General features: G+C 45.8%; 1 protein-coding gene across 2 annotated transcripts in view; it reads left to right on the top strand.

Moving 5' to 3' along the window:
- Positions 1-20,113, top strand: part of opcml (opioid binding protein/cell adhesion molecule-like) — a 400,369-nt gene that overhangs the window by 124,129 nt on the left and 256,127 nt on the right. Inside the window, exon 2 of one of the 2 annotated variants that reach the window (XM_086179279.1) lies at positions 18,394-18,469. In XM_086179279.1, the coding sequence (XP_086035405.1) occupies positions 18,394-18,469 (76 nt within the window). Of the gene's footprint in view, positions 1-17,834; positions 18,470-20,113 lie in introns of those variants that run through there. The other variant, XM_086179277.1, reaches the window with a different exon arrangement.

The following is a 20,113-nucleotide window of genomic DNA, read 5'->3' as shown; positions in this document are numbered from 1 at the left end:
GTTCGTGCTTCTTTCATGTTACAATTCCCACAGCAACAACTAGCTTATATAGTTGTTAGCATGTTAACAGGCTAAAACATCAACAGCAGTAGTCAGGTTGTAAATTCATTCTGATGGAGGAATGTTAGCATGTGAACAAAATGCCACCTAAGCTGCCTTTAAGGCTGTGGTGATTAACTGAGACGGATGGAAACAATAAACAGCATTTCAAATTAAAACAGGAAGTAACCTGAACAGGAACCAACAAAACCTCAGACAGGATTCGTCCAAACAATTAACATCCAGAACGAAACGAACACGTGCTGTTGTGTAGCCACTGTAACTGAGAGGCAGAACGAGCGCAGTCTAGCTGTGACACAGCCGCCCAATCAGAAGCACCAGCAGCATTCGAAACTTCTCCGTTTAAAGGTACATTTTTTGCATAATGTTGCTTTAAATAAACGTATGATTTTATTTACTGCATGTTTGCTTCACAGAAAAGCTGAAATAAACTGTTCTAATGTAGCCAAATCAACTAGGGAGAAAATATTTCATGAGTGATTAATTTTTAAAATAGTTCACACTTTCCCTTGAATTAATTTAACATGACGGCTTCAAATCGAAGTCTTTATGCATTTGAAGGCGTGAGGAAGATATCTTGATCTCGGGAAGGACCTGCTCTGCCCCGTGAGAAAATGGGACAGGGAGATAATGAATATTGAATGAGCGTATCTACTTCAAGCAATCATCCCCACTGACCAAATCCCATCGGCACACACATCATCTGTGTGGTTATGCTGAGTTAATTAAGATCTAGTGTGCGGAATTAATCGAGTCATGCCACTGCAAATGTCTTCAATCACGGGACCTGCACCGTCTTATCTGTGAGGACTTTTACTGACGAATGAAGGTGATGACACAATAATGAGTATAGTATCCAGAAAAGTATAACATTTTGGACGAAAGAAGAAACCCACCTCCCTCCATTCAATGCAAAACAGTCCAATAAGCATTCCAGCTGGACACAGTAAAGACAGACTGTAACTCTGAGTTACCGTTTGTCTGAGTGGAATATCGTTTTGGCTTTTATCTGGGGAAATACTGCACCCTCTCCAGCTTCTTGGACTTCCAGAGATAAGAAAAATGTGTGAGATTACACCTCATTTTTCTTTTCAATGCCAACATTTTCCTTCCCATCGCCACTTGTAATTGTGCCCTCCAGACTTTTATACAATGAGCCCAGAAATTGGTTGGCCGAAGAAAACAGCCCCGCCAGAGTCTAAATGCCCCCAATGAGCCATTTGCTGTGTTGGTGTGAAGCATGCAGAAAAGCAATCACCTCTTATTGAGCTGACTTAATTAAATATGTAAATAGGTTTAAAAAAAGTTATCTGGAAAAAAAAAAAAACCCTCTCAATTTCCGTGTAATTTGCTCAATCAAAAGCCCAAATATCCATGCAGCGCTGCACAGTCTTCACCGGAGATGAATTCATATAAAAGGAAGATGGGAGAATCACAGGAGATGAATCATGTCAGCATGGTCACTGCCTCAGTAAGTGGTGTGTGTGTGTGTGTGTGTGTGTGTGTGTGTGTGTGTGTGTGTGTGTGTGCGTGTGAGAGAGAGAGAGAGAGAGAGAGAGAGCGAGAGAGATTGTTTCATCTATTACCCGTCATTATCAGGAAATGCATTGTTTACCTTCTCTCTCATATCAGTCTGATCCAGGATCAGTTCCTTTCAAAAACCACCTCTGCTTTATTCCAGTTGTGTTCTTTTTCCCAGAGCTGTTTGAGAGTCCATGTCTAAGAAACCCTGCCTGGAAGCCAAGCACTTCCGCTGCTTGCTTGTTAGCAGCTAAGCTGAGCTGACATCGAGATGAGGCATGACAGAGTTCAACCCAAAGAAAACTAAAATAGCACGACATGGCAGCAACGTTTAAGATAGAAATCTGAGCTGGAAACACCAGTGAGCTGATTTCCTCTCTCCTGTCGGGGTGCACAGTTGTAAAATTATGGAGCAAATGATGTTGTAGTGACTAAATTTTACTCAGACAATTAACGTGACACGTTAATCAGCACTCCAAAGATCGGAGAGTGTTTTCACTCTTGGTCTCTTTCAGCCCTCAACTCACAGTGATGAGTCTGCGTTTTCTGAGTGCTCCAAACGAACCCGGACCCCTGAGGTGAACCGTTCCCTGATCGCCAGCTGCCAGTCAGGCAGCTCACTGGTCCCGGCAGGTGCACATGACTTGGCCATTGTATTATTACCCTCTCGTTTGCTGTAGACAGATCGCATGTGGTGGGAAGCTCAGCTCTGTAGAGCACGTATAGGATAAAGGTAAGCATAGCAGCAGCCATCTTGTTCCAAAGGAAATTACCCATAATCCAAAGCAGTCAAGGTCTTAGCTCCAGATAGCGAGAACAGAAAGAGGACTGAAGCTCCATCAGAGCTGGTGTGGACTAGATGGAGAACTGAGTCCAAAGAGCTGGGGGTACCCGGCGGCTCACTGAGCCAACTGAGTGGTCGATGCAGGACTGACTCAATGATGCGTTCACTGTACTTGGAACTCAGGGGGAAATAAAACAACCTTGAATCGAGAAAGTGCAATGAAACGGCCACTCAAGTCAGGATTCCAAGTCAGAAGCAGGCAGACTGAGTCAAACTTCCATCCCAGCAACATGGCGGCACGCGTCGTGACTTGTAAACACTTCAGTCACACACTTGAACTGTGTGGTCAGATATGGGAACGAGCAAGACGTAAACTCACAGAATAGGCCGTACTCACATCTGGTGTTGTGAAAGCTTATGCAGGTCGTTTTCACGCCTCTGAGGTTCAGACGATCCCAACAAACATATCTTCCCTGCGGGCGTCCATGTTTCCTGAGCCAATGCAATGAAATTAGACCCTAAGTAGGAAGAACCAGCTCAGAAATATTGATGCAATGGAACGCAGCATACAGGACATAGCAGAGATGAGAGGGGCTGGAGAGAAACCCTGCTGGCTCCAGCCCTGGGGCTCCGCCCTGTTCTCAGACACACAGGGAGGAAGGGGAACCACCTGACAGCAGAGAAACAGGAGTGTACTGAAAGCGTGACATCAATGGCGTATGCTACCTGAAGCTGCTAGAACACTTGATGTAATGGCTAACGCGGCCTTGACCACCTGTGCTGGGTGTTGAGCTGCTTCAAGAAAAAGAGCCTTGCTGAGCGAGGTGAAGGCGAGGAGGAGTGAGAGAGCAGGGACTTGAAGAACTTCCTGATTATTTGGCTCTTCAGCTCTCTACTGGATTAGATGGTGACACAACCTGCCTCCATCCTGGCACTGACACACACGTCCGGCCACTGTAGGGACGCGTTTCTGTCCACCCCTGGACAAGCCACCAACACGGTGACCTGTAAAAACCAGTGAGGGAGACTTCAATCCCACCTTCGCCTCCTCCTGAGGGGTTGACACTGTACGTTTGACTAATATTCGGATTTTGTAACACCTCTTTGTTGTATTTTGTTAATTTTGGGTAAATTCTTTTTATCAAATGGTAACTGATTGTTCTGATTGACAGCATTGATTGGATATATGGATTTTTCCGACTTGCTGAAAGTACATCTCTGGGGATTCAATTCTCCAGCAGGCCGTTCATGCAAGCAGGGAAATCCTTCCTGGTGCGCAATGCGCTGTCGTTGGAACAAGCACACAAAGACTGAAAGAGAAACGGTCTGAGCAAGCAGTACACACATGTTGTATTCAAGGCATTTTTCACATTTGTGTCTGTATTCTGTCTTCAACTGCTGATGGAAAACTTGTTTTCCTGACCTGACCCGAACCTCCGTGAGCTCCGTATGAATACACAATCTGTAGGTGAGAGACACCAGGCGCTCTGGTTGCTGTTTGTGGAGAGCAAAAGGGAGAAATCTGCAACCCCTCTGCTCTCATCTAATGACACTTTATTGGCTGAACATTCCAGACCCCCGAACGCCTTGAACCAGCGCCCCTCCGGTTACGAGGCAGACACTCTACCTTTCCTTTCTCCACCCCAGCATTAAGATCCGTGTCAGAGATGGGACTGCATGTCCACATATTCTGCCCGGAGGCACCGATGTGTGCAAATAGTTTTAAATTAGTTTTAGCTTTGAAGATTTTCACTCACCCACACAGTCACAGCCAGTAAGATTAGAGCAGACTTCTTCCAAGTCTTCCTTTCAGTTGGACTCCAGCTTGCATAATTACTGACACAGAATGACCTACGGGACACACACACCCTATCAAACTATGTGCATTTTAGATTATTTGTGCAGTATTTTTTATTGGGTTTATGAATTCAGACGAAGATTTTGTACAATTTGTGCCATTTAATTTTGCTACATTTTCCAGCTGCAGTCCAAATAAACACCAATCCCTTCCCAGAGCAAACTGCTGTTTTTGGATGCAGATACAATTGTATTCAGTTTCAGTGCCGGTTGTGCCATTGGCAACATAAATGACGGGTACAAATGAACTAAAAACCTTCCTTACTGACAAAGTGAGATAAATACCACAGTTCCAGACAAACAGAACAGAAAGAACTTGATATGAAATGACAGAAATGAACAAAACACGATGCCGGCAGGTTTCTGTAGCACGTTTTGTTACAACCACACACGTGCGCATATAAATGGTAGAGTCCAAGACAGCGGTGCTATCATGTCTCACTTTACTTATTAAAACCCTTTTCTGATTTGCTCCTGATGATGTTAATTGTGGAATGTGTGCGTAACCACAAGCGATGAGCCTGAGCCACGTCTGCAGGGCTTTGAGGAGGAAGAAGGAGGAAGAGGAGTGGGACGAAAGGGAAATAGAGGAGTGGTGCCTCAGCTGAACTGACTGGATCAAAATTACTATGAAATATTGATGCTCTTCTTTTCATCGCGCACAATAGCGAATTGCTTTTTAATTTTGTTTTCATTTTACAAGGTATTCAAATTTTGTATCAAATGTTAATTTTTCCTTTCTTACATGTCAGTTGGATATTTTTCTCCTAGTGATTCTCAGTAGCTGCTGAACATTTATTGCAGTGTCAGCTCAAGTTTTCCTCGGTAAAAATGTGTCTGGATGGTTTGTGGGACAGTCTGGAGCGAAATCGTGGCGTATATACGTCTAGTACGCGTTGCGGTTTTCGAGGAAAACACGGACTTCAACATTGCTCCAAACTCAAAATATGGAGACACTTCAAGCTTGTTCGATCTTTGTTTTCAAGGTTTTTAATTTTCAGAAGGTTGCTGTGTGCCACCATCACCACAGAGCCAGCTGACACAGTCTGGCTAGGACTGAACCTGTGTGCTGTTTGGTTTATTCCATGCGTGGGAACATGGATTTCCTCAGAGCAGAGAGGGAGAAAGGAAGACGGCAGGAAGAGGGACTGGCACCTGAGCTGTGCAGCCCCCAATCATCTCACCGCCTCGATATTTTCCCCAACTTTCCAAAACCACCGTCCATATGCCAGTATCAGATATGAGTGCTTGATTTATTTCATCCCGTGGTATTACTTCCATTTGACGAGCGATTGAATGGAAATTGCTCAGTCAGATTCATTCACCTTGAAATGAGCAGAATTCATCTCTGGGATGACAGTTTCCGTCTAAATAAACATTACCGGGAGCCGCTGCTTTCCCCTCAGATTGGACGCTGTTATTGTCACCATCTAAATTGTTTATAACCTTCAGGTTAAAGACGGCCACATTTGCATTCATACAAATGAACAATTTAATGTCGATGAAACAGACATTGGTGCTGAAACGGCAGCCATATTGACTTTATCCTTGATGTGGTTGATGAACTCACCAATATGACTTTGTCCTGATAACACTCTAAATGGACTACAAAGCTCCTCTGTTTGTGTGGTGGATCAGTGCTGCAGCTGACGTAAACTTGACTAAATACCGCCACATCATTTCGCTCCTCATTAATCTTATCGCTTTGTCTTAACAAGCCCCAAAAACGTATTAGCGTCTTTCCCTGAGGCAGTGTTTAAATGCCACCTTAAAGCCATCATTATCGAAACCATTTAGAGACCCAATCCTGGATTTATTTGGATCCAGACAGATGTGAGTGAGAGGAGGCCGACGACTGCCTTCCTGCTCCACTGCCAACGCAGCGACGCAGTTTAAATGTAACAGTAAAATTACTGGACAAGTCCACTCACTCTTTTTTTCTCTGACTACAGATTTTCTGGTGTGTCTGGAGAAACTCACACACACCAGCACACACTTGGCCTTTGTTGCTACCTTTCATACATCCGGGGCTCCTCTAAGCCTTGCTGCCAAAGGATTTAGCTTTGACCTTCAGGCAGCTTTCATGTCCATTACTTGGAGTCAATAGAGCTACTTGAAATGGTTGGAATATTGACAGACTGGATACAAAAAAAGTTGAATAAATTGAACACGCAGTTAAGACCCCCACTAACAGCTCCCATATCAACACCACGTTGCACGCACACTTTTAATTCTGACACACACACACAAGAAAGTCATGCAGAGGTCAGTTGTGAAGTCTCTGATAGTGTATCAGCATATCTGCTGAACAGACGCCTGCTGGGAGCCCAGAGAATATTACACCTATTGATAACGTGGGATGTCAGAACATTCAAATCATTTAAAGGCACCAGATTCTTCAATTATTCATGTGCTCGCCTCGTGCATACACTGACTGACTTTGCAGCACACAGTGCAGCTTTAGCTGGGGTGGGGGAACCAGGACACCTGGCTGGGATCAGAGGAGACGAAGACCAACAAAACACTCTGGACAGAAGAGAAATAGCAACTCTGTGTTGAAAGGTGAGCGTCAGATATGAGTGCAGACCACTGAGGTGTCTGATTAAAGCTGTCTGATACGTCGAGACTGTGGCAGTTGTTCTTATCTGAGATGAACGATGGCACCACTGTGGCGAGTGAAACTGGAAGGTCCATATTTTTCCACATCTCTCACTCGAGCTAATCAATGAAAATATAGAAGCTTGTGAATAAATCTATTGACAATAAAAGCAACACCAATTTAAGACAATACATTGTCATGTAAGCTGAATATAATTCACATGAGCAAATGTCAACAGAAACAAGAACCTACAAATCAGATCTCCAAAATGGCTCCAACAAGTAGCATTCAGGCCTTGCATTCAGTGTTGTAACTCTCCAGCAGGTGGCAGTATTGAGCCATAACTAGCAATAATAACAGTAATAATGTCCTGCATTCGGCCTGTTATGGCACATGTGACGTTCCATCCAAACATGGGCAACCTCATGACAAACTAAAATGAAACATCGTAACGAGTGACAGCACAGGTTAGGTTCAGTCTCAGCTTTAGCTCCGCCCATTCATCCTTTCAATCTTCTCCTAAGGGGGAGGTTGTCTTCAGAGGGACAGTGTTCAGAGACGGAAGTGCCAAATGTCTGAGCCGCGCATTAACACGCACTGCACCATGCTGACATACACGCAATCATCAGTTGTAGGCCAGCGCCCGCCAGTCCTCTGCCATCATGGTTTTTGCAATCGCCCCACTTAATAGCAACCTTTTCAAATTGATGCTGGATCTCATTCACAAACTACAAGCATAATGGAGGCACAGCAACACTTTGGAGATGCATTTAAGGCTGCTCCTGATCTCCTGCCAAGCCTGTTTGGCAATGAAGCCAATAGAACAGCACTTAGAACATTAATAAGTCTATCGCACATCATATCCAATCAATAAAACACGTTTGTATTTACTTAAGACAGACATCCTTCTTAATGGGACGGTGTTAGTTGCATGCCAGCCAAATATGCTCCATTAAGCCTGCAGCCTCACAGCTCAAGAATAAGCAGTCATGCTAATTAACACATTGTATTGGTTGGTCGAATCAATCTATTAGCCCACAACCACATGGCCAACATCAGCAGTGTTCTCTTCCCTTTTTTGCAGCTTGATTTTTGCTGTTGTGATTTTCTTCTTGTTGAATTCTCCACAGCCGGGAAGCATCAACAAAAATGACATGTGAGAATTCTGTGGAGGACAGGTGATGACCAGCATTGGTCTGGGAGCTGCACAGCTGAGAAGGTTCAGAATGGATTCAGGTTGAATGAAGAAGGATGATAGATATGTTGATATGATAGCTACTCCTAGTAGTAAGCTGTGAGGGGGACAAGGCTGTTATATAATTCAACTCAAAGTGTGCCAACTCTAATTGCCTGCTAGCGAGGGCCTGCTAGCCTGCTAGCAAGAGCCAGTCCAGGTGGGTTCTGCCATCAAGAGATTATGTTGCTGATGTCCATCCTCATGTCATCCTATGGTTTTAACACTGAACCAGTGCTTGCATTGAATTCTTTACCACCACCAGGTGAAAGGACCACTTTTCTGCAAAAATAACTCCTCTACTTTCTCTCAACCTTTATTGACTAAAAGGTTCCTGCTGGATTTTCTGACCTTTGGTTGCACTTTGGAGCATTTGTCTCAGAGATGCTCCAACAAAGGCACAAAGTTGGCAGGATTCCCCTCACAATGTCAAAGCCTGTCATGGAAAAGTTGTGTACCATTGAGCATGTGTGCCAGTGAAATCCAGGCTTCTGCAGATGACTGAATCCCCTGAATGAGCGCTCTTTATTCAGTCCAGCCATGTTTTGGTGGGGTATTAGCTTGCCTTGGTCAGAGGCCGCTCCATTGTCTGCTAGCTTTGCCCATCCTTGCATGATATGAATGAAGATTAGCAGGGATTGTTTGAATAAACCACCCAGGGTCCGGTGTTAATGCGTAGCAGCGGGAAATTATGTGAATGTCACTGCATGTATAAGTGAAATAAATGAGAAACAAAATCTGGCAGGAAGAGCTGGACTATATGTGGCTGCAAGCAATCAAAAAGACGTTGATTTAAGTGAAAAGGATTTGTTCATTTGAGCATTTTAAAATCGATACGTCCTCCTCCTATTTTCCAGCATGGGAGGGGATCTGGGCCAGTCTTTTACTCCCCTACTTTCTCTTGTTTGTATGATACATCAAGAATGATTAATGCAGGCTGGGTAACAAACAATGCCATTCTAATTTGTCATTTCTGCATGCTTGGCGCATCCGCTCCATGTGGAGCTTTGGCAAGGTCAGCGGAAGCACCTGACCTGCTGTAAGGCAGAACAGCGAGGGTCAAAAACATAATACAGATGATTGAAATGGATTGCTGTCTTTGTTTATCCTCAGATCTTGTTCCCGATTGCTGAAATACTGCCGTGGCTTTTCCTCTTGATGATTGTAAAAGCATTATAATCCCCAGACTGCGCTGATAGAGGTGGCCACCAAGTTGTTAAAACGCCATCACACGGCCAAATGTCGCAGCCTTAATCGACTGAGGAGGGTGTGTGTGAGTACTTGGGCTCAGCCCTTCCCCGTACCCTTGACTCTAATTAAGACCACATATCTTAGATTTTGCTGAGGTCAGGGAGGGGTTTTAATTTAAAAACCATTAGGACATGCACATCCCAGGCAGATATCAATTTAATTAAGTCTTATCTTTGCCCAATTTCTCCAGCCCAAGACATCATCATAATTCCTCAATAACGGCCCACCCAATAAACTGAACAACAGCTCGGTGGAGGTGTGCTCGTCTGTACATTTCCTGGGTTTTCAGTCAAGGGAATTCCGATGTTTACGTGCGGCTTTAAAGTGATGGAAGCAGAAGAAAGAGCTTATCACTCCCAGTGGATAATACAGTCGATTTGTGATGATTGACTGGTGATGACACCCACTTCCAGTGACACTTTCAAGGTGCTAAAGTTTCTTTTTTGCTATTGTTATTTTTCTCCGCTGCTCCTGGAAATTGGGGCGATGGAAGCTTGTAACAACACCACACTCAGGCTAAATAATATAACTGTCTTTATTCTCTGGGGAAATGCGTTCTTTGTGAAGAGGGTATGATGATGGGAGTCATGATAACTGCTGGACTGTAAATTGGCCCAGGAATAATTGCAATAAAGGATATTACTGCCATTTTATGCCTTTGACATAATGCTAATATAATAGCATAATAAGGCAGCCTTTCCAAGTGCAATCAAGCCTTTATTCTTATGAATAATGAGGTATGAGGATGTCAAAAAATAAGAATTTAAAATAGAAAATATATAATGTTAAATTAGACCAAAGGGCCTCTGTGCCTGTGAGAATGGGATGGAGCAGTGTACTTGCAGAGTGAATGGAGAAGACTTTTACTATTAATGTAGCAATTAATATTGCCTGGCAAAGCTTTCAGCATGTTTTAAATACAGAACAATTATTCTTCCTCTAACTTTCTGGTTGGAATGTAAGGAAAAGAGACACATTCAACACATATTTGTCTCGATTATCGTTGCTATCTTCATCTGTCCCTGGAGGAGAAGCACGGCGGCAACAGCGGACAGATCAGTCCTAGCAAACACGCCTGGAGATATTAGGGAAATATCAGGGTCAGTAAAATGACTGATGACTGTAGATGTTGTCGACGACATTGTTGGCACGACAGGTTGAGTACGTCTCCTGTACGTGAGACAAAACTGATAAAGACACAACCCAGCTGAGCCTGAAACAGCAGACAGGAACAGTAGGCCTGTTCATCAACTGTTCTTAACACACTTTCAACACAACACACACAGGCACCCCAGCAAAAACACAGCTTTTGTTGCAGTGTGAAAAGCATCAGCGCCATCTTTGGAGGGCCCAATATATATATATATATATATATAATATATTATATATATATATATATATATATATATATATATATATATATACATATACATACACACACACACACACACACATATATATATGTGTGTGTGTGTGTGTGTGTGTGTGTGTGTGTACATAGATTAACCTGGTCCCTCTTGATGTCTTTGGACTGTGGAGGAAGCTGGAGTACCAGAGAGAACCCAGCAGGAACAGGGAGAACATGGAGACTCACCCAGAAAGACCCCGTGCTGCAGCCGGGGCTCCACCCACAACCTTCTTGATGGGGGCCACAGGGAGGACCACTGCTCCTCCGTGCCGCCACATTTTCTACCTCTTATCCTGTTAAGGGTGGTGGGGGCTGGAGTCCATCCCAGCAGCCCTCAGGTGAGAGGCGGTGTTCACCCTGGACGGGTCACCAGTCCATGGCAGGACCAACGCATACACAAGGAGAGAACTGGTACTCCAGCTTCCTCCACAGTCCAAAGACATCAAGAGGGACCAGGTTAATCCAGACTCTAAATTGACCGTAGGCGTGGCTGGGAGAGCCAATGGTTGTCTGTCTCTATGTGTTGGCCCTGACATGGACTGGTGACCTGTCCAGGGGGAAGGCTGCTGGGATAGGCTCCACCCCCACCACCCTCAACAGGAGAAGAGGGGGAACATGGAGGGATGGATGGATGGATGGATGGATGGATGGATGGATGGATAAACCTACTGCCACAGCAACCGTCTCTAGAGTGATTTAACATCGTCATCTGACATGCAGGGCTGCACGGTGGTGCAGTGGTCAGCACTGTGGCCTCACAGCAAGAAGGTTCTGGGTTCGAGTCCCGGCTGCAGCACGGGGTCTTTCTGTGTGAGTCTCCATGTTCTCCCTGTTCCTGCTGGGTTCTCTCTGGTACTCCGGCTTCCTCCACAGTCCAAAGACATCAATTTGGGGACGAGGCTGATTGATGCTCTAAATTGACCGTAGGTATGAATGTGAGTGTGAATGGTTGTTTGTCTCTGTATGTTGGCCCTGCGATGGACTGGTGACCTGTCCAGGGTGAACCCCGCCTCTTGCCCGTTGACGCTGGGATAGGCTCCACCCCCCCGCGACCCCTAATGTGTAGGAATAAGCGGAAGATGCTGATGGATGGATGGATCTGACATGCAAGTCACCCTAACCTCATTTTATGCAGGATTCATACCTGAAAATCAGGGTTGTTGAGTCAAAGGATGAAAGACACAACTTTTCTCAGGTTGTCTGCGCATCGACAAGGAGAGGAGGAAGGTGTTGTCCCTGAAGTTCGCTGATGAGTTGTATACTCCCCCTGCTGATATCTTCTGGTATCTACAACTACATTTACTTCTAGTGGTGTTAGGCTGACGTTTGCGACTAGAAACATTTTAAAACACTGGATTTCTGCAATCTAATCCAACTGTGTATCAACAAAAATGCACCTTATTCCATCTATTGCACTCACACTACTGAGCCCTGTTGGCTGTTGACTTGCTGCAGCTGCATCCCTGCTTCAGAGGCTTTAAGTTTCTGGTCAGGCATTTTTCTCCCCCAACATTTCTTTCCAACCTCCGTGTGCGGACATTGCCCCCCAGTCTCGTGACCTTTTATAGGAAGAGGTGGAAGCTATGCTAATGCTATGCTAATGAGGAACAACTGGCTCATGTTTCTAAATTACAAGGACAAGAGGATTCAGTATTTTAAGAACACGGTTGAGCAGAATTCTGCAGTCTGTCAGGAATCTGAGGTTAACTTTTCTGAGGACTTTTCTCAGAAAAGGAATAAAGTGCTGTTTGTAAAGTGTGGTTGTGTGGTCTTGACACCTTAAGCTTTCTGTGCTGTGAAACATCTTAACAGCATCGCAAATTGATATTAAGGTAAAGAAATTATCTTGTTCAGTCTCCTCAAGAGACTCAAAAGCTGTCAAAGTACTTCTGAGTGCTGCGTTGAGATGCGCAGCAAAGTGCCACTCGCATCCCCAGTGGCTGCCGTCCCCTCTATGCATGCAGATGCGGGAGAGGCGGCGTGCAGTCGAACATTAGTAAACAATGTGAATGTGGTTCAGACAAGTTGCTGCTCACATTCATTTGAACACTTTCATTAAAAGTTACTGCTCCTGAATTGACGCATCAAACAGAAGCGGAGCTGAACACTCAGAATAAATTACCCACCATCGACCTGCTAAGTTTGTAGAAAAGGACACCTTACAAAAGCATGGCCCGAGGACTCCCAGCAGCCTTTAGTATGGTTTTAAAATAGCTCGAAATTCAATTTTTACACCATGCACAATGAGAGGATGTATAAAAATGACTTTTTGATTAAAGGCTTTCAGCTTCTGCCTATTCTTGACTCGACAAGACGGTTATACAGCATTTAATTATCTTTCCAGGACTCTCTCGCTGGGGTTAAAGTATATCTCTCCCAACCGATGCCCGCGCTCGGACCAGGGTTATTGACCAACACTTCCTTTCGTCCCTCTTTTATTTCCTGATCATGACATTTACACAGCGGTGGACTGGAAACATTATCTTCCTGTCCACTTTATAGAACATCATATAAGTGAGCTATGCAGCAATCAGTACCAGTTCCAACACACCAGCATGAGCTAAGTGGGAACCATCCACTCAGTACATGTGAGAGCACCTGATGTGGCTGGGATGAGCAACGCCCTGAGGGGTCCCTCCCGGCCCAAATGACCAGATTTCAAACTGCTCTTTGCATCTAAACGAGGCTCCTATGACACAGAGACCAGGCCAGGTAGATACAGTACCTGCAGGACACTCCTAGGATGCACTGCTGCACTCCTGTTCATCAGTGGGGGAGGGGGGGAGCTCAGAATGTTGGTGCAGCTTATGGTTTTGAAGTAACAGAAACAGACAGAAATGTCTCTATTTGCAGTGATTACTCAGCATGGGTCATACCCGGAGGGGCCGAGATGCAGCCAAGAGCGGCCATCTTGACCATTGCGCGAGTGTGGGACAACACAGACGTTCAGCCTGCAGACACAACCTCAGCAGCAGCCTCCTCTCAGGCCCTGAGCGGGGCTGGAGAACACTGCCTGACCAGCCCAGGGCCGGAGGCGTCACTGACGGGGTGTAACTGCTCAGAGAAACTGCAGAGAGAGTAACAGCCCGTTGCTTCACTTATCGCATGCTAACATTAGCTTTTTTTTTTAATGCAGTTTTCTGCTCATCTCAAATTCATTGGTAATATCTTTGAAGGAGCTCGAGGAAAATACCACAGCAAAACTGAAGTGAGGAAGAAACTTCACAAGCACATTTCCACCTGGACTCCACACAGAGGAACCTGACGTCCCAGTCAGAGGTATTTGGATTAACAGAGTAGCAGGTGGTGATGCACAGGCTCGCTGAGAGGCTCGCTGGTGATGCCACTTCTGTAGGTCTCTGGCATGTGCAGCACTTTTGCACGGGTCACGTAATGTCACATGACCCCTGTGGACAGGGTTCTGTTTCCTCTCTGATGAGTGAGACTGATAAAACAAGCCGGTGTTTCTGATTGTCTCAGGAAGTCATCTTCCAAGTCTGATGGAGGAAGAACCTTAACAAGTTTGGTTTAGAGAGGTTGCAACATAAATGTGCCGTGTTCACCATCACGGATGTTGAGCTATTTTTCCTACTTTACTCAACAGACAAACATTACATGCACATACATGCATTGTAAACTTTGTCTTCCTCTGCTAACGTTCAGTCACCATAAGAGCAGATCTTACACTGTCAGTTCTACTGCAGAGGGGCCTGACGCTCGGTGCAATCACACTCACCGCTAAAACTCCTCACACAAACATTTATCTTGAGGTGAAATACTCCAGGAGGGCCAGAAACCCCTGGTGGATTTAATTCAGACAGAATGTTTCACTTCTCTTAAGAATGCCACAATGGGTGCTTCAGTGGGGGATGCTGACTCTGTTCCCTGACTAAAGCAGGTCTGAGTGTCTGCTCTTCACACACAGGATGCTATCATTCTCTGTCTTGGGCACGAGGGGATGGTGACGCAAGGCCAGCAGCACAGTCGTTCCCGTGGGCAGATTAATTTACAAAGGAAGTCACGGCAGAAATGAGCTGCCGAGCCGCTCTTAAACTCCTGCTCCTCCCCTGAAGACTGCGAGCTTTGATAATGCTCCACTCCTACCAAGCCCCAAGTTGGTCGAGCCGTCACTTCATCAAACAAATTCAATTATGAATACGCAAGATGTTCAGTACAAAACAGAAATAATGAGTGTTGACTGACACTGGAACTGTCAGGATCAGGTGATAGAGCCGGACCACCTGAAGACCCTGATGTGCTTGCTGCTGAATATAAACACAATAAACGCAGTTTGAATTTAATTTTTTGCCAAACTGTTGACACAGTAAACAAGAAGCTTTTAGTGCCCTGTTTTTAACTCAAGGACACAACCAAAGATGACCCACTGTGAGAAATGTTGCACTTCATGGAGCCCAAATCAGAATTTTGATTTTGTTTGTTGCTGTGCGTCCCTCTAAGAGCGAAGGATGGAGGATGACGATGAATATGTTGATTGTATACCTGTTTGACAAATCAACACATGCTGGAGGAGCAAAGATTTGGTTGAAGGAACTCTATCTAAAATCACACAAGGGTACATCAGCAAATGTTTTCAGTACCACAGCACTCACTGAGATAAGAGCGGCGACTGCGTACTACAGTATAAATATTCCCCGAAGGCAGTGCTTCACTGTCAGACCCCCGGCATCAAAGGCTGCTGCTTTGCTGTTATCACAGCAATACGGCCCACAACCTGTCTTTCATCAACAGCCTCACGTTACCAATGCTCTAGAACCGCAGCCGCTGAGACAACATGGCTTCAGCTGTGGGACATTAGCATCTTGGATCCGCTCACCATGAGGCAGAGCCAGGAGAGCTAATATGGGAGAGCAGGTGAAGAGGGACAAGCACATCACGAGACAAGCATTTCGACGTCCATCTATTGTCCAGAAAATACACAGAGCCATTACTCCAGTAATATCCTGAGACATCACCCTCTCGTCTGCCTCGTTATCAGTTCAAGAATACATAAATCGGATCCTTTCTCCAAGGTAACTGGACACACCATATTCGTGCACGAGTTCCTCACCTCAGCAGAACTTTGGACCTGAACTGGCTTAAAGAATATTTTAGATGTCATAACTCCTGCTTGTAAAAACACATCCGAAAAGCAGATATTCAATCAAGCTCAAACCCTCAAGTGAAAGAGGAAGAAAAAGTCTTTTATGAGTGGAGGAGGACGAGTTGTCCTCCGGATGACATCATCGGCCATCAGTGGGGGAGGGAGCAGCTGTGAGGAGAGGGCAGAGGGAGACAACAAGTTTTCAGTATCTTCACAGTTAAAGAACTTCCCCATCAGCCTCTCCTGGCGCATCACAAGAGGCTTTGTGGCTCGGGAGCTTTGTGCCTGGTTCCTGCTAACTAAAGCTGGGAGGGATTGAAGCTTCCTCGGTATGTTCATATACGTCACAATCATGAGGCCTTTTGGGTATTGATATACACTGTGTATGTTATGATGTCTCATTATGGTATGGAAAATCACGTCAGGCAATCTAACTGCACTGATCTTTCATGTTTTATAAAAACAACAATAGTCACGATAATAATAAGGACACATTTGGACTGGATGTTCCATGGTTGAGAAATCCCTGATTTACACAAACAGGCTGTCACAGTCCACCAGACATTAAAGATGATGAATATTTATCAGCCTGACCGATAGATCGACCTGTTGCAGCCTCGTGGTCGCAGCTGCCAATCAAATGAAAGATGCTTGGGTGTATGTGATGTATGCATGTATGATGTACTTAGATCAACATCATACGGGCCTGGCAGGGTCGCCACTGTCGGCCCGTCAGCTCATCAGGAGCTTCATTAATATCACTAATGCTTCATCATGAATAATGGGGCGCGCGGCTAGTCCTGTCATACGCTTCGTCATCATCATCATCATCATCATCTTCATTATCATCATCAAAGCAGTTATTGTGAGAATAAGCAGAGGAAACTATCATTATAAAAGTATCAGCCATGCTAGCTGAGTACCAGCCGCTTACTGAAGCACCCTCCAGTCCAAAAAGTGCTTGAGTGGAGAGGGAGTTAGCGGCTCGTCTGCAGCCTGATTCAGGGGTGGAGGTGTGTCTGCACTCATAGAACGTCGGATTTTAGGAGGGGGGGGCCACAAGGGTCTGTGTGGATCCTGGTCTGAGGGACCTCGAAGCGTCCGGAGCACTCGCTCGAGGATGCAGAGGCACACGCCTCATGGCCAGCAGCTCAACTTGTGAAATCAGCAGCATTTGCATACTCACTTGTTCTAGAGCTTTCCATGAGGGAGAAGGGGGCATTTTAAGGATTTTAACGAGGATTGGAGAATTTTTGTGTCAGACACAAACCACATTTTTATCAACTTACTTTTAAGTCCATTTTGAAGTTTTGAAGATCATGTTGAAAAAAACTTCATGGAGACTTTGTGTAATCATTTGAAGTGGTGTTTGTCTTTCTGGGAAAAGGGAAAAAGTGTAAAACAGGAGAGAAAAACCTTTAATTTGTATTAACTGACATGCCTGGCCAGTTGGTTCCACTGCTACTGTGGTACTGGTACTGAAGGACAGTTGCATCTCCTCCAGCTGCCAGCCCTGGGAACACCGTCTCACTGACTCAACCCCTTGACAGCAATGGCCGCCTGCATTTCCCCTTTTTCAGCATCATAAAAATTAGCTTGAAATTCCCTTTGACCTTTAAATGGAACCGGGGCAAACCATTCAAGTGAAGGATGCTCTCGAACCTGCCTCCTCACCTCACCTGGGCTGGCGTTCACTCCCACCACTCTCTGTTCCGTGCAGCTGCAAGGAAGGAAAGTCACTGTACATCAGAGTGAGAGAGTTGCTGTCATGTAGCTAATTAGCAGTGCTCCCAGTGAACCCTCCTGCTGGAGCTCCTGGACCCAGTTTGCCCAGTTTTGAAGGCAGCTGCTGGAGCATGCATGAATGTTACACTGCGGGCTGCAGATCATACGGTCCTCATGGTACAGGCAAGTGATGCTACCTGGCGATTGAGAGAGAGAGAGAGAGAGAGAGAGAGAGAGAGAGAGAGAGAGAGAGAGAGAGTAGCCTACTTAACCAAAAAGCAGAAGAAGCTGAGGCGAATCCAGCCTTGTGCTCCTGCGTGTTCACAGCTTTGCACGCAGACGGCAGAGAGAGAAAGAGAGAGAGAGAGAGGGAGACAGGGAGAGAGAGAAAAGAGCACGGAGGGAGAGAAAAACACACAAGGAGTCTTGACTGATCATCTCCGCCACAGCATCCATTTCACGGCGCGTGCAGTGGGAAGCGGAGGAGGCGGTGCGCAGTTTTGCGACCATCGCGGCGCTTTTTCTCCCCCGACTCAGTTCCTCGAGCGGCTGGAGGAGGGAAAGACTGTCCTCTCCTTCTTGTCATTCTTCCCGCTGCCCGTACAAACAGTGTTTCATAACTCCCCTGTTTACTCGGAGGGGAAGGAAAAGAACAAGCAAACACCAGTTCCAGTGCCGCGTCTGGTTGAGCAGCGGCATTTGCGGTGCGCAGCTCGAGACTCTAAAGAGGAATATCAAGTTTTCCTGGAAGTTGCGCAGCGACAGAGAAACATGGGGATTAGTGGCTGTTTGGCGGTGCCTGGTCGATGCCTGGTGATCCTCGGACTTAAGTTGTTATTCCTTGTACCTGCAGGAGTTCCGGCCAGGAGCGGGGATTCCGTATTAAAGGACAACATCACCGTGAGGCAGGGGGACAGCGCCGTCTTGAAGTAAGTCTGCTGCTCGTCTCCATTTCATCCCTGCCCAGAGTTGCCAAAGGTCGTCCCACTAGCATGCACCAGCGCCACCCCCCCACCCCCGTGCTCAGGGGTCTGTGCTGCGTGTGTTGGTGAGGGAGCCGAACCGGGGAGGACAGGAGCGCAGCCTCTCCTGTCGGTGTCCTTGAATGTTATTGATCCGCCTGGTTCACGTCTTGTTGAGGACGCACAGAGCTGAGACCCTCGCACCCCGCAGCAGCAGCTCGGCTGGAGCGCATTGATCCGAGTGCGTGATGCAAATGAAGACTTGGCTCTCCGGGGTTGTTAATACACTCGTGGATGCCTGTAATTCATCCACAGGCATTTTACAGTTGCCTCATCATATTTTTCTTCTATCAGAAATACCCCCCCCCCCCCCCCCATCTTGGGGTCTGGCTGTGTCTCTGTCACGTGACGCTGTTTGCTTTCCCTCTCCCTCCTCCATGTGATGCGCTCAGTCCTGTTTATTTGTGGGCATAATGTCCTATTGTGGGTTTGTTGTCGTCCAGTTAAATGAATAGAACAGGTGTGGTGCTGGAAATGCAGTGTCCACGTGAGAAAATGTGAGCTAGACAGAGCACACGCGCACACACACGCACACACACTCTCTGCATGAACAGTGGGTTTCTAATCACATGCAGACACTGTGTGACTGACTGTGACACATCTAGACAAAGTTTGAACAAGTGGAGCAGGGAAACCATTCTTCGGGGTTTTAGCGGTGAGAGACGAGGTGCTGTGCTTCACCTCAGTGTCTACAATCATAAAGTTACACACAACACATTCATCCAAATGAAAATCAAATAACTTGAGGAGAAATACATGTAAGACACAAGTAAAAGTAGGTCAAATCGAAGTACTCTGAGTAAACGTGACTGCATCGTGGGGGCAGAATGTACTCTGATGATGTTGTATGATAGAACTATTAAATGAAGGACCTTTGGGCCGGCACATGAAGGATATTACCATGCTAATATCCGTCGGTGAGATAAGTCACACTGTGTTGGTGACCACGTTCCTCAGTGTGGCTTCACTGTCATGTACCATAAAGATGGTAGATCTCACTGTGGAATAATGAGCAGTAATAAATCAGATCCTGCTCTCTGCAGCAGCAAGTGCAGCCAGATTATTAATAAGACACATAAACAATCACACCTGTCAGAGCAGCCCGAGCGACGGCGCCCGTCCCTCAACGCCTCCCTTTCTTCAAACCAGCAATATACATGATTGCCAAGAACATTCGACCCTGACCACACCCCGGGGGAGTGGTGGGGGCGGCGGGTGTCAGCTGTTAGTTGTGTCTATATTTTGATTCTTGAGATCAGAAATGGCTCCTCAGGATCATACGATGTTGTTGATATTGATGCTGTAATTGAGATGAGTTGATGATCTTTATTGACACTGCTGTCGATTCTATCGTGTTGTGGAGAGAAAACGGATCCATCCACAGGACAGGTCGTTGTCCAGCATAACTACTATGAGAAGTAGTGAAGTAATTCAAGATAATTACAGCAAATCAGCTTCAACAATCGCAGGAATAAAGTATGCATTAATACAAAATACAGAATTAACAGCTCTTCATCTGCTTTGGCAGCCCTGATCCTTTAGCAGTTGCCT

The sequence above is a fragment of the Aulostomus chinensis genome, chromosome 15 (assembly GCF_037954235.1).
Source record: "Aulostomus chinensis isolate RoL2024-O1b breed Wild chromosome 15, RoL_Achi_v1.0, whole genome shotgun sequence".
Classification (NCBI taxonomy): domain Eukaryota; kingdom Metazoa; phylum Chordata; class Actinopteri; order Syngnathiformes; family Aulostomidae; genus Aulostomus; species Aulostomus chinensis.
Note: the sequence above shows the minus strand (reverse complement) of the source record. Positions and strands in the feature narration are given on the sequence as shown.